Source organism: Tasmannia lanceolata, unplaced genomic scaffold (assembly GCF_043159265.1).
Source record: "Tasmannia lanceolata isolate RefF3 unplaced genomic scaffold, GAP_Taslan_0.1 ptg000135l, whole genome shotgun sequence".
Taxonomy (NCBI): domain Eukaryota; kingdom Viridiplantae; phylum Streptophyta; class Magnoliopsida; order Canellales; family Winteraceae; genus Tasmannia; species Tasmannia lanceolata.
In genome coordinates, this window is record NW_027518811.1 from 39,978 (window position 1) to 52,296 (window position 12,319).

The window sequence follows — 12,319 nt, forward strand, 5'->3', positions numbered from 1 at the left end:
TGGAACACAACATCAATCGGTTGTGCCCGTAAAATCATTTCCATAGGTTGATCCTAGCCCTCTGACAAAAAACTGTACGGACCACATCATAGGTTGATCCAAATCGTCCATGTGATGGAACACAACATAAATAGGTTGTGCCCCAAAAATTATTTCCATAGGCTGATCCTAGCCCTCCAATCTATAGAGGTTTTCATAATATGTTGTTCCTCTTAAATCGGATGGTTAAGATCACCCTATAGATTTTTTTATTAAAAAAGCATCAAGGACGGGGGTAAGATTGAAATTATGTGGCTTTATAGGTTGGTTCAAACCGTCCATGTGATGGAACACACATCAATTGGTTGTGCCTGTAAAATCATTTACATAGGTTGATCTTAGCCCTCCAATCGATATAGTCTGATCCTAGCCCTCCAATCGATAGAGGTTTCCATAATTGTTGTTCCTCTTCAGGTGCCCGGAATCCGTCAATATTTTGCAAGTGTCGTGCATGAGTAATATAAAGTAGTTCTTTCGTCATTGTCATATGTATTTACCTCTTCTTGGTAATTTTTTTCCGTAATTGTCATAGACAGGCACCCGTGTCGGTACTTTTCGTATGTAGACTATGATTTTACCCTCACATAGATAGTATGTACATATATGTGGGGAGGGCAAAAAAATGGCAAAAATCATCCACATCGACGTGTTAAATGGACAATAATTATCCCTTTTCTCTTATGCTATATAGTATTAGATTAGATTAGATTAGATTATATATATATATATATAGATTATCATCACTACTGTATTTTGATGGGGGCACTCCTCACTTTATTCAAAGTAAGGTATGGCCCGCACCATAAGATGATCCAAACTGTCCATTAGATGGGCCATAGTCTAAATAGGTTGTGCCCCAAAAATCATTTCCCTAGGTTGATCCTAACCCTCTGATCTGAATGTTAGAGGGTTGATCCTAACCCTCTTTAGATCGGAGGGTTAGGATCAACCTATGTAAATGATTTTTGGGACACAACCTATTTAGGACGTGGCACATCTAATGGACGATTTTGATCATCCTATGGTGCAGGAAATACGGTACTTTTAATAAAGTGAGGAGTGCCCTCATCAAAATACAGTAGTGATGAGTAGTCATAGACAGGCACCCGTGTCGGTACTTTTCATATGTAGATTACGATTTTACCCTCACATAGATAGTATGTACAGACATGTGGAGAGGGCAAAAAAATGGTAAAAATCATCCACATTGACGTGTTAAATGGACAATAATTGTCCCTTTTCTCTTATGCTATATATATATAAGATAACGGTTCCTACACATATGTGTAGATAAGTTATCTACACACTAGCTTAAAATACAGTGGGGGCCACATTATTTGGGTGATCCAAACCATTCATTTTTAAGGCCCTCACATAGATAGGGTGTCCATAAAAAGTCAGATCCATAGGATCATCCTAACCATTCGAACTGCGGAGGCAAAAAATGGACTAATTTGTGAAGGTTTAAAGACATCCATTTTACCTCCACAAATCGTAGGGTTGGGATGATCCTATGGATCTGATTTTTTGTAGACACCCTATCTTTGTGAGGGCCTTTAAAATGGATGGCTTGGATCACCCAAACAATGTGGGCCCCCACTGTATTTTAAGCTAGTGTGTAGAGAACTCTCTACACATATGTGTAGGAGCCGTTCTCTCTCTCTCTCTCTCTCTCTCTCTCTATATATATATATATATATATATATATATATATATATATATATATATATATATTTGTGTGTGTGTGTCTATATGTGTGTGTAGGGATTTGCTAGCATCCATTGCATACGGCATTTCGCGGATAGACTGTTGCATGTGAGAGCAGGAAGACAAAATCTGCTGAAAAGTGAGCCTATGTGGCTGCTCTCACATGCAACAGCCCATCCACGAAATGCCATATGCGATGGCATTTCGCAGGGTAGCTCATGAGAGGAATTGTTGTTGAGAAATCTTAAAGTGGAAAAGAATTTTTGAATTCCTATGGAACCATAATAGTCTAAATGTAACCATAGTATAAAATATGGTCAGTTGACTTGTTCCAATTCATTGGTTTAATCCAGTATAAATCTAAGAATAAGATGGGATTGTCTGAAGAATTTTGGAGATTTTCACTAATCGTGGATGATTTACAATAGAGCTCAAGGTGTGCTTATATTGAGCACATACATGATAAACATAGAAAGGGATCAAGCAGACTATAGAAAGAGATAATGATGGAATATTCTAATCTAATCTACTTACTAATTAAATCTAGCTGCCTATTCTAGTGGGTTGCCTCATTAACCAAGTTGCCTAATCTCCCACAAGAAGATCTAACGGTGAGATCTACACCTAATCCAACGGTGGATCTCACATATTCTAACATGCCCCCTCAAACGTATATGGATTGAAAATCGATATACGTTTGATTATATTAAAAATCCCCAATATGAAAAATAAAAACCTCTACTTGAAATTCCCATAGGAAAATAGAATCCTATGATTTGAGCACGCTGACGAATTTTGATGATGAATATCCCTTGATGTTATAATATCCTGATGTTGTTGATGAAACGCCGCTTGTTGATATGCCGCCAAGAGGGCTTATAAAAGCCAATGGATCATAGATCCTAGAGAAGACTCAAGCCTCGATGGGCGAGTAATAATGAGTCACTACGGACCAATGCCAGAATGGGCAAGAAATTGTGGGTCACTATGGACCGATGCCAGAATGGGCAAGAAAAGGGTGGGTCACTATGGACCGATGCCAGAATGGCCAAGAAATGGTGGGTCACTATGGACCGATGCCAGAATTGGCAAGAAAATGGTCACTATGGACCAATGCCAGAATTGGCAAGATTGCCGGAATGGGCAAGAAATGGGTCACTATGGACCAATGCCGGAATGGGCAAGAAATGGGTCACGATGGACTAATATCGGACCATGGACAAATGCCGGAATGGGCAACAAAGAAGACAAAAAAAGAAGAAGAGATTGGTGGCAATTAATGGCTTACGGCAAATACGAAACTTTGCAAAAAAAAAATTGGGACATTGGAGGGAATTTATTTATTTATTTATCAAGAGCATGTCAAATATGGGGGTATGCATTTTTTGCATATGATAAGGCAAGAGGGAAGTAGAAAAAGAAAAGGTACAGGAATAGGTGCCACCATCAAAATCATATGGATTGGAAAAAGGTAAATGATAAGGGAAGTGGCTGCCATCACCAAATCAAGGTTTATTGCATAAAAGCTGTGAATGAAAATACCAGCCATCAAACCCACTCATTTATGTGGGAAGTTGCAGATTTTTTTTAGCATCTAAATGATTTCCATCCTTTACTCTTTTCACATGCCTCATATCATCATTTCTCAAAAAAAAAAAATAATTTGAGGGTTTGCAACGATGGTGGTGGGGAAAGATGGACTTGAAGGAAGAGATCATGCCGTGAGAGGCAGTCCTATCAATTGTTTTCCTTTTTTTTTACAACACTTGGCCCTCTAAGACAGAGAATAGGTGGGCATGCTCTCCTGGGTTTGGGATTCAAAGAGGAATTATGCGAGGCAGTGGCGGAGCAAGGATTTATGCATAAGGGGGCAAGCTTATACAGGCTTATACATAAGGAAGGCATGTCTTCAAATTTTAAAGGGGGCAAGGCCCAATTGAGTTGGGCCTAGTAAGGATATGGCCCAACTCAACAGGGGCAACTACTCCCCTTATGCGACATGTAGCTCCGCCCTTGGTGCCAGGATGGCTCTTTGGTGGCCCCCACCTTGGAGATGCCCTAGCCCCAAAATTTCACATGTGATGAATGGTTAATTGCAACTAGTTTCTTAGAAGACTAGAAAAGTTACCAAACTCTAATGGCTTGTTTGTTTTAGATTATGACAACCGATTGTGGAGTCCCCAACCGATTGCTGGACTGAAAATTGCACTAAATTTGAATCCAGTAATCGGTTGGGGACTCCACAATCATCAGACTGTGGTGGCCTCTAAGCTTGCACGAAAAACACTGGAAAAAAAGATATTGGGATTTTTTTTCTCTATCCATTAATATGATTATGATTAATTTAGAGGGATATCACCATCGTGAGTTTGCATCCCTCTATTTTATTTTTCAAAATAAAAAATAGAAGAGCCATATATTTTTTCTAAGAAAATGATACAGCGTAACGATGGAGAGGCCAGCAATGAGAATATGCCATGTGTGCAAAAAATCTATTTTTCCCTAGCCCAGACTTACGCTGGTTACGATGATGTGGCAACAACCCATTTGTTCGGTAAAAAAGGGAAACGGAAAGGGGATTTCTATAGGGGAGAATTTATCCCCCGGTAATTATTATTTGAGCAATGATAGATATAAGGGAGCCACAAAAGGACTGGATCCACGTCATTTTCAAGTTACATTTTAAAATCGATTGAAAAAGTAAAATCAGTTACATTTGATGACGTGGATCCAATCAAGAGCCCTTTTTTGGCCTCAAATAGGTAAAATCCTATTTGAGTCCAATAATTGGTTTTGACACTCATAATCAGTTGCAATAATCTTAAACTACAACGGCCTTAAACCTCCTAAAATTCTGACTTTTTAAATTATGTAATGAAATAATTTAAATTCTAACTTTTAAATTTCCTAAAATTATTTTCGTAGAAAGGAACCAAAGACTTTTTAAATTATATAGGGAAATGTTATCAGTATTTTGATGAGAGCACTCCTCACTTTATTAAAAGTATGGTATGGTCCGCACCATAGGATGATCCAAACCGTCCATTAGATGGGCCACAGAGAAAATAGGGTGTGCCCCAAAAATCATTTCCATAGGTTGATCTAATCCTCCGATCTGAATGTTAAAGGGTTGATCCTAACACTATAGTTCGGAGGGTTAGGATCGACCTTTGGAAATGATTTTTGGGGAACAACCTATTTAGGCTGTGGCCAATCTAATGGACGGTTTGGATCATTCGATGGTGCGGGCCATACCGTACATAGATAGGGTGTCCATAAAAAGTCAGATCCATAGGATCATCCTAACCATTCGAACTGCGGAGGCAAAAAATGGACTAATTTGTGAAGGTTTAAAGACATCCATTTTTTTTTCGTGCTCTGCTTGTTTAAGGGAAATGTTATCAGCACTGCTGTATTTTGATGAATGATTAAGGCAATCTGGTAAAAAGTGAGCCTATGTGGCTGCTCTGTCATGCAACAACCGGTCCGCAAAATGCCTTCTGCGATGGTCCCTAGCAAATACCATTAAGATTTTCTAAAGTGCATGGTACCACAATGAAGAGGGAGGAAGGGAGGGAGTGTTACTTGTAATAAGGGAAATTTAGAGTACCAACTTATGTTTCAATTTCTCGAAAGCTTCTCTATGTATTTTTTTGGACCCACGTCTAAAATTACCATAACTTCACTTCACTTTCAAGATCAATCTTCCTTTTGGTTTTCTTCAGGAAATAAGAAATTTTCTATCGTTTGCAATAGTCTTTGAGGAAAGACAGAAATCCCACTTCTAATCTTTTTTCTACCATTTTGTAATAGTCTATGAACATATGATATCACTTCCTATTTTGGTATGATTTGAATTTTACTAGTAATACAAATCATTTTTGTCGTATAATTTTCTGTTATTGATTGTTTTACATTGCAAAAGAGAATTGGGATTTACTTTGATTTGAGTTTTTTTTTCCCATTTCATTAGATTTTGGGCCGTTTTGCTTTCTTTTGGACATAAATGTTTGAAAATCTCTAATTACATCTCCTTAAATCTCTTTAAATTAGAAAATCTCTACCTTTACATTCTCTCTCCTAAAATGTAAATTTATCTTTAAATTAGCCTCCCTCATATCTCCTTAAAACCCTATTAGGAACATCTCTCTCTCTCTCCAGTCTTAAGTTTCCATTCCTTGGCCGGTCCCAGCTCACCATTTTAGTTTAGTCCATTAAATATTCTTTTACAAAGAATAGATATCTAAAGAAACATGATGCACTATGCCACAACCGGTACACCACCAGTACAACCTCTCTCTCTCTTTCTCTAAACATGAATCCTGGTCGTGACTAACATCTTTGAACACCCATTTGTAAATTGTACTAAGGATGCAACTCGGTCCGGTTGAGGCTAACCCTAACGAAACCCGAGATAGCATTCCCTCAACCCTAACCCGACCCAACCCGAGCCTCGGGTTGAGGATGGTCAACCCAAACCCAACCCACCTCCAAATAGGGTCGGGTTGAATTCGAGTTTATCAAGGGCCAAATAGAAAATACAAAAAAAGCATAATCCTAACAAAATCATAAGAAAATTAGAGGACGGAGGTCAGGTCAGGTTGCCAAGGGCTCAACCCTAACCCAACCTGAAATTAAATCAGGTTGGCTTTTCCCAATCTGCACCCAAGAAAATGTTGGGTATATCATATAACCCATTCTCCTAACAGAAAATGCCAACCCAACCAGAGCCAAAACCAGGTTGAGCCTGACCGAAGTTGCACCCCTAATTTGTACTTGTTCTCTCTCTCTCTCTCTCTCTCTATATATATATATATATATATATATATATATATATATAGAGAGAGAGAGAGAGAGAGAGAGAGAGAGAGAGAAGGGTTACTGCGCTCGAGCACAGAAACAGGGGCGTGGGGCCATTGGGGGGTGATCCTAAGCATTCATTTGGAAGGCCCCATCATGGATGGGGGGCCTACCAAAAATCAGCTCCATTGGATCACCAATGGCTTATGAATACAATTTATTGTGTAATGATTTACACGTTTGGTTTTGGATATATAGTTTAGCTTTGTCATATTGGAGTGGTTTCATTGATAATTGAGTCGTGATAAACCAAACACAGAAAAAGTTTTTCCTGAAAAATATTTTCCTTTTCACCCTATCAAGATGGGCCAAACAGCAGTTGCCTGAGCCTGGATAAACGAACACCATCAGATGTAGGTGCCCATGTGGAGCCCGGCCAATTAAGGCACCAATCGGAAAATTCTAACAGTGCGATAAGTCATTTGAAAATAAACATCTGCAAGGAAAATTACAACATGACCCACAATCAACAAGCAAAAGCCCATTTATCAAAACTGTTTTGATCACTGAATCAGAGCAACTTCGGGCCCATCGACGGTTGGAATCCTATCAACAAGCACAAGCATTTTGCACATGTATGATGGAGATGCACCGCATAGCAACGTTCATTCTTCGCCCTACAAAAGACATTATAACTTATAAGTAACAAATTCTGATGAAGAATGGCGGATTCTGTGTTTTGAATTTGGGTTTGCATCGTAGTAAGGTAGGAAAGAACACTGATATTGTTCTTGGTCTAGTGAAGGTTTTTCTACAAATTTGGATGAGAAGGTGGTTCCATTTTCATTCTTGGCCGGGCACGGAGAACTGGAAAAGTTCAGAAATCGGTAATTTCTTACATCGAAATTACATCTACTTGGGGTCACTGACAGTTGAGGACCTTGTAAACGAAGCTGTGGAATGGAATGCAGAAGAATTTAAGAAGCAAAAACATGAACCTCCAGATGGATTACGCGAATTTGTCAGAATATGATACCAAAGTTTAGTGTATGATAACAATATAAATTCTGAATTTTGCAGAAACAACAAGGAAGAAGTCTAACATAACACTTTGTAGTTAACTCAATCATAATCGAACAAATGCCAAATGAGACAGATTTATTAAAATACCTCTTGAATTGGAACAGTCAGTTGATAGAGATGATTTTAGGAGCAATGATCTCGAGCAATCCCTTTGGATTGTCCACGTGGACCCAATGGCCAGAATTAGGAAGAACATGAAGCAACACCTTCCCCTTCCCAGGTCCTTCCCCTTTGTCCGCAAGAATTTTGAGCCGTTGAAGCACATCAGGAGACCACCTGTCGCTGTTTTCCGCTTGAACGACTGTGATTTCTAAACCTTTGGGTGGGTGCTCTAACAGAGACCAATAGCACTTTTCCCTGTCATTTTCAATATCTTAATCCAGTGAAGAAACAGGCAAAATAAGGAAAAAATGATTCTGCGCATTTGTGGGAGGAGATCTTCATAATATTTTGTTGTCAAGGGTGCATTTTTTTCGACATAAAATGGGAGTAAAACATATTTTAAGCCCATTTCCAGTTAAAAATCAGCATAAAACATGATTCAGACCATCTTACGTCGAAAGAAACAGAGCCCAAGGAAATGAGATTGATCACCTGTAGGAGTTGAACATGTCAACAGCACCTTGAAGATCAAAAGCCCAGGACATATGCTCCCCTGTCTTCTTTAGGTTGCTGCCAATCCATTCAGAGAGTGACTTGGAAAAGCCGAGCTCACACATGTGGTCCACAAGCCACCTAGAGACAGACATGATATATCAAAAGATCAATTGGTATTAACACATGAATATCACATACAAAGCACAAAACACAAAATTCACTTCTCTCCATATTCCAATGAAGAGCAAAAAATCAAACTTTTCTGGAGGAAGGATGCAAGCATGCACCCTGATGCAGTGCTTAAAAACGCGGATGCGAGTCAAAATGCAGCCAAGAAAAATACTTGTTGACTTGGTGCGGACGCGGCCAAGAACGCGGTTGACGTGGCTAAGTATTTGGTTAACGCGGTCATAACTCAGCAGAGTCATACAAGTTTTTATTGACTATGTAAGGCAAAACGCGGAACGCGGCCAAGGGAAAAGGGAGTCGACTCGGGGGAGTCCATGATGACATGGGCAAGCTTTAAAACTATGCCCACATCTATTGTTGACTGTGTTAGAAATTGGGTACCTCCACATATTTAACTTTTTTTGCTATTTTTGAAGCAACGAATTCAAAGCCCCTATTAGTCAGGCACGCTAGGTGTTTATGTTTTTCGGCTGGCTTCAAAGCCCCAAGGCGTACAGTGAACTATAATTGTGAAAAGGTTGGAAGATCCAGTTAAAGTGGTTAAATCCATCTCGAAAGAGAATAAGTTAAAATGGTGCATCTCTACCTATCAACTATTGAGAACCAATGCTATTACATATGTGGAATAGTAAAGGAGTAATGCTTGTGAATTTCTACTGAAGGACTTGAGGTGGCTGAAATACAGTTAAATCTGCCAACTAGCTTCACCATTGGTTTCTGTTTCCTTTGAATGTATGTGATGCTATTTATAGGTTTTTGAATGTCTTCCAAATCGAACGTCCAAGAGATTCAACCTGCAATTTTTTTTATTGACAATGACAACAAGTTATTCGACTAAACAGAAACAGGGAATGCATTACAGAAGGGGCAGAGATTGCAATGCAATTTGCAGTAAATAAAGGGGCAACCTAGAGTGAAAGTTAGGCGATGTTCACTTGCAAATTATGTGTGTGACAGTGAAAGAATGGAAATGAAAAATCAATGCTTATGAGTTATGATCCACAAGATTTAAAAACGGCAGGATGGATATCATTTCTTTTCCACAAGGTTTCCAGTTTATATACACTGTAACAAACCATGATTCAAATCAGTGAAAAGCAGCTCCCAATCACAAACACATGTGTAGCTCCATACACACCCACCCACCCACACATACATGGCTAAAGATAAAGAGAGATGATATACTTCCGTGATGGAAGTGAGGGAGGTAAACTTTGCAGGGTTTGCAAAACCTTTTCCACTTCACCATCGCTGTTATCTGGGTTCACTTCTCCGGGGACGGAATCCAACACCCACAACTGCTCTGCAACAAGCAAGGACAAAAAACCTCTCATACATATGGATGAGCATCATAGCATGAAACAAATTCAGTAATAAAGTCACTAAGGGGCCATTTGGATACGCGGATTTTAGAATCCAGGTTTTAGTTTGAAAACAATGTAAAAGAGGGTTCAAGATCAAGCTGATGTATGCTGTCCTGACAGCATTTCTTGGATTTTAAGTAAGAAATCCAGGTTTTAGAAATCTCTCCCCCATGGCGAGATTTCTGAAACCTGGAGACATGGGATGATCTCCTGCTCTCTTGCTGCCGGAAAGAAGGGCGAGAAATCAGAAAACGACGGCCGGTCTCTTTCTTCTCTCGTCTCCCACTACAATTTTGAGGAAATCCAAGATTTTAAAATCCACGTATCCAAACGGCTCCTAAGTAAACAAGTTACATTTTGGCTTAGGAAGGCTCACTCGGAATTAAAAAATCATAGAAAATGGTTTCATGCTTGTAATTTTTTTTTTTGGGATGGTGATGCTTGTAATTTAAACAGCATAAAGTCCAACAAAACAGTGAATTTGAAAAATATAAAGATAGGTTTAAATGTGCCAGGACAATAAGGCGCTTATGGAAAGATAACATGGTTTTTTGGGCAACTGAACTACATTTAAGCAAATCGAAACCATGATGATTCCCAGTCAAGAAGACAGATTACAACATCAAGAAGTATTTTAGCTATCTAAATGTGGAAGACTGCAATGGCCTGTGACACTTTTCAATCACTAAAGGTTTATTGTCTGTTGCAGGTAAAAAATAGCCTATATTATAACCTGCTCCACTGGGACCACTGCAACAACATTCATAATCCAAGAATCTATATAATCAATGAGATGATGAAACCCCATTATGTTTCAGAATAACACATGTATAACCAACAAGCCAACAACTTCTGAGAGCAGTAATACCTCTGGTATCAATTAAAATGACGGAAACAACCATGGTGGCATTGCTAAGAGAATAGAAAAAGCAGAGATGATGATCTAAGACACCAATGAAGTTCAAGTGAAGAAAATACATGTTTTGGCAAGGAAGCAGATTCTCCATAACATCCGTGAGCACAGCTCTGTGCAAATTCTAAGGCAACTTTTCCACCCATTGAATGACCTATAACAACATCAGGCCAAGCCCAACCTTGAGACTTGATCAAATTAGCCAAATCTCGGGCAGCATGCACCATATCATGAGGAGGATCCAACCCTTTAATTTGAGCTGATCTCCCATGATTCCTCAAATCAACAAGAACCATCCTCCACTCTGCAAACAAGTAGCCATAAACATCCCTTAATTTCAGCAACGAACTAAGAAGCATAGATCCCCAATAGCTTAATTCATTAAAAAAAAAGGCCCAATAAGACAATCAAAACCACCAAACCATCGATTGCATCAAGAAAACAAAAACCCCCCAGCACCACAAACTTAAAAAAAAAAAAAAAAAAAAAAACTTTGGAAAGTTTCTTCCCCAAATCATAAGCTACCCAAATCATGAACTGCAAAAAGAAAAAAAACCCAAAATCCTGAATTGCAAATTTTGACCAAAAAAAATCCTCAATGGAAGCTAAAATCCAAAATCCACAATTATAAAAAAAACCCAAATCACCCTTGACTGTAAATAGACCAAAAAATCGTCAATTGCAAATGGAATCAACAGAAACAATATAAATCACCCCAAAAACATAAATTCCTCAAAACCCTAACCTAAAAAAAAACAACCCAAAGAGCTCCCAACAAGGAACATTCGTAAATAAGAATTAAGGAAGAAAGAAATAAGGGGGCAATGATTACCAGAAGAAGACTCTGAGTTAGCGATTTCTGAAGCGAGATTTCGAGAGAAAGTCTTCCAATTCCGTCCAGATCCTAAAAGCCCATGAAGAATGAATGCTGTTGAAGTGTAGGGTTTTTCTTCCGAGGCTCGAATTTCTTCATAGGCTAGGGTTTCTAACAACCTCGAATGCTCTCCATGAAACCCTAACGGAGATCTACAGGTAGAGCGAGAAAAGCAGAGAAACCCAGATCGAATTGCGACTTCTCTCAGATTTCTTGCCATCAAAGCCTATCTGTTAATCTGTTCTCTCTCCGAAAACACGAGATTTGAAAATGAAAGGAAAAAGGGTACTGATATTCACACTACCTTGTTTTGATAGTGAAGAGAATTCAACTTGTCTTTAAGGTTTTAATTGGTTGCAAAGGCGACTGATATTCACACTACCATGTTTTCATAATGAAGCGAATTCAACTTGGGCGCTCATATTCCCCCTCCCCCCGCCCCCTAAACGGATAAAATCCCCCCTTGTAAACGGTTTCTGTGCGAGTGGTTCACTGCTTTAGGATAAATTCACTCCCTGTAACGTTTTTCTTTGCCTTTAAAACCTAACCAATAACGTTAGGGGGGGGGGGGATGAGAGTTTTTTTGGGAATCTGTGTAAATTAACATCTAGTTACACAGAAATGACAAGGTGAGTTCGCCTCATTATGTTTGTGCGAATATCCGCACAATGCAGCTTGGATCAAGGTTTAAAATTTCGGTTTCGGTACCGGTTTCGAAATTTCAACTGAAATTTTGAAATTTCGGTTGAAATC

At 39.0% G+C, this 12,319-nt stretch overlaps 1 protein-coding gene across 2 annotated transcripts; it reads right to left on the reverse strand.

Moving 5' to 3' along the window:
- Positions 1 to 6,936: 6,936 nt before the first annotated feature.
- On the reverse strand, positions 6,937 to 11,947 carry LOC143866504 (uncharacterized). 2 transcript variants are annotated; one of them, XM_077375978.1, is made up of 6 exons: positions 11,525 to 11,946; positions 10,758 to 10,996; positions 9,601 to 9,713; positions 8,224 to 8,364; positions 7,717 to 7,986; positions 6,937 to 7,223 (listed from the first exon to the last, which is right to left on the reverse strand). In XM_077375978.1, the coding sequence occupies exons 1-5, from the start codon at positions 11,784 to 11,786 to the stop codon at positions 7,734 to 7,736; spliced, it is 1,008 nt and encodes a 335-aa protein (XP_077232093.1). In that variant the 5' UTR covers positions 11,787 to 11,946; the 3' UTR covers positions 6,937 to 7,223; positions 7,717 to 7,733. The 2 variants fall into 2 exon arrangements, with proteins under 2 accessions (XP_077232093.1, XP_077232094.1); XM_077375979.1 differs by lacking the exon at positions 6,937 to 7,223 and adding an exon at positions 7,254 to 7,499 and having other exon boundaries at positions 11,525 to 11,947.
- Positions 11,948 to 12,319: the final 372 nt, after the last annotated feature.

What these genes read in the sequence shown, in the direction of transcription:
- LOC143866504 (XM_077375978.1), bottom strand. Translation starts at nt 11,786, where the DNA reads ATGGCAAGAAATCTGAGAGAAGTCGCAATTCGATCTGGGTTTCTCTGC. An exon ending in CTGCTTCCTTGCCAAAACAT is followed by an intron (nt 9,714 to 10,757) that starts GTATTTTCTTCA and finishes GTTGCAGAGCAG; the next exon opens with TTGTGGGTGTTGGATTCCGT. An exon ending in GACATGTTCAACTCCTACAG is followed by an intron (nt 7,987 to 8,223) that starts GTGATCAATCTC and finishes TGAAAATGACAG; the next exon opens with GGAAAAGTGCTATTGGTCTC.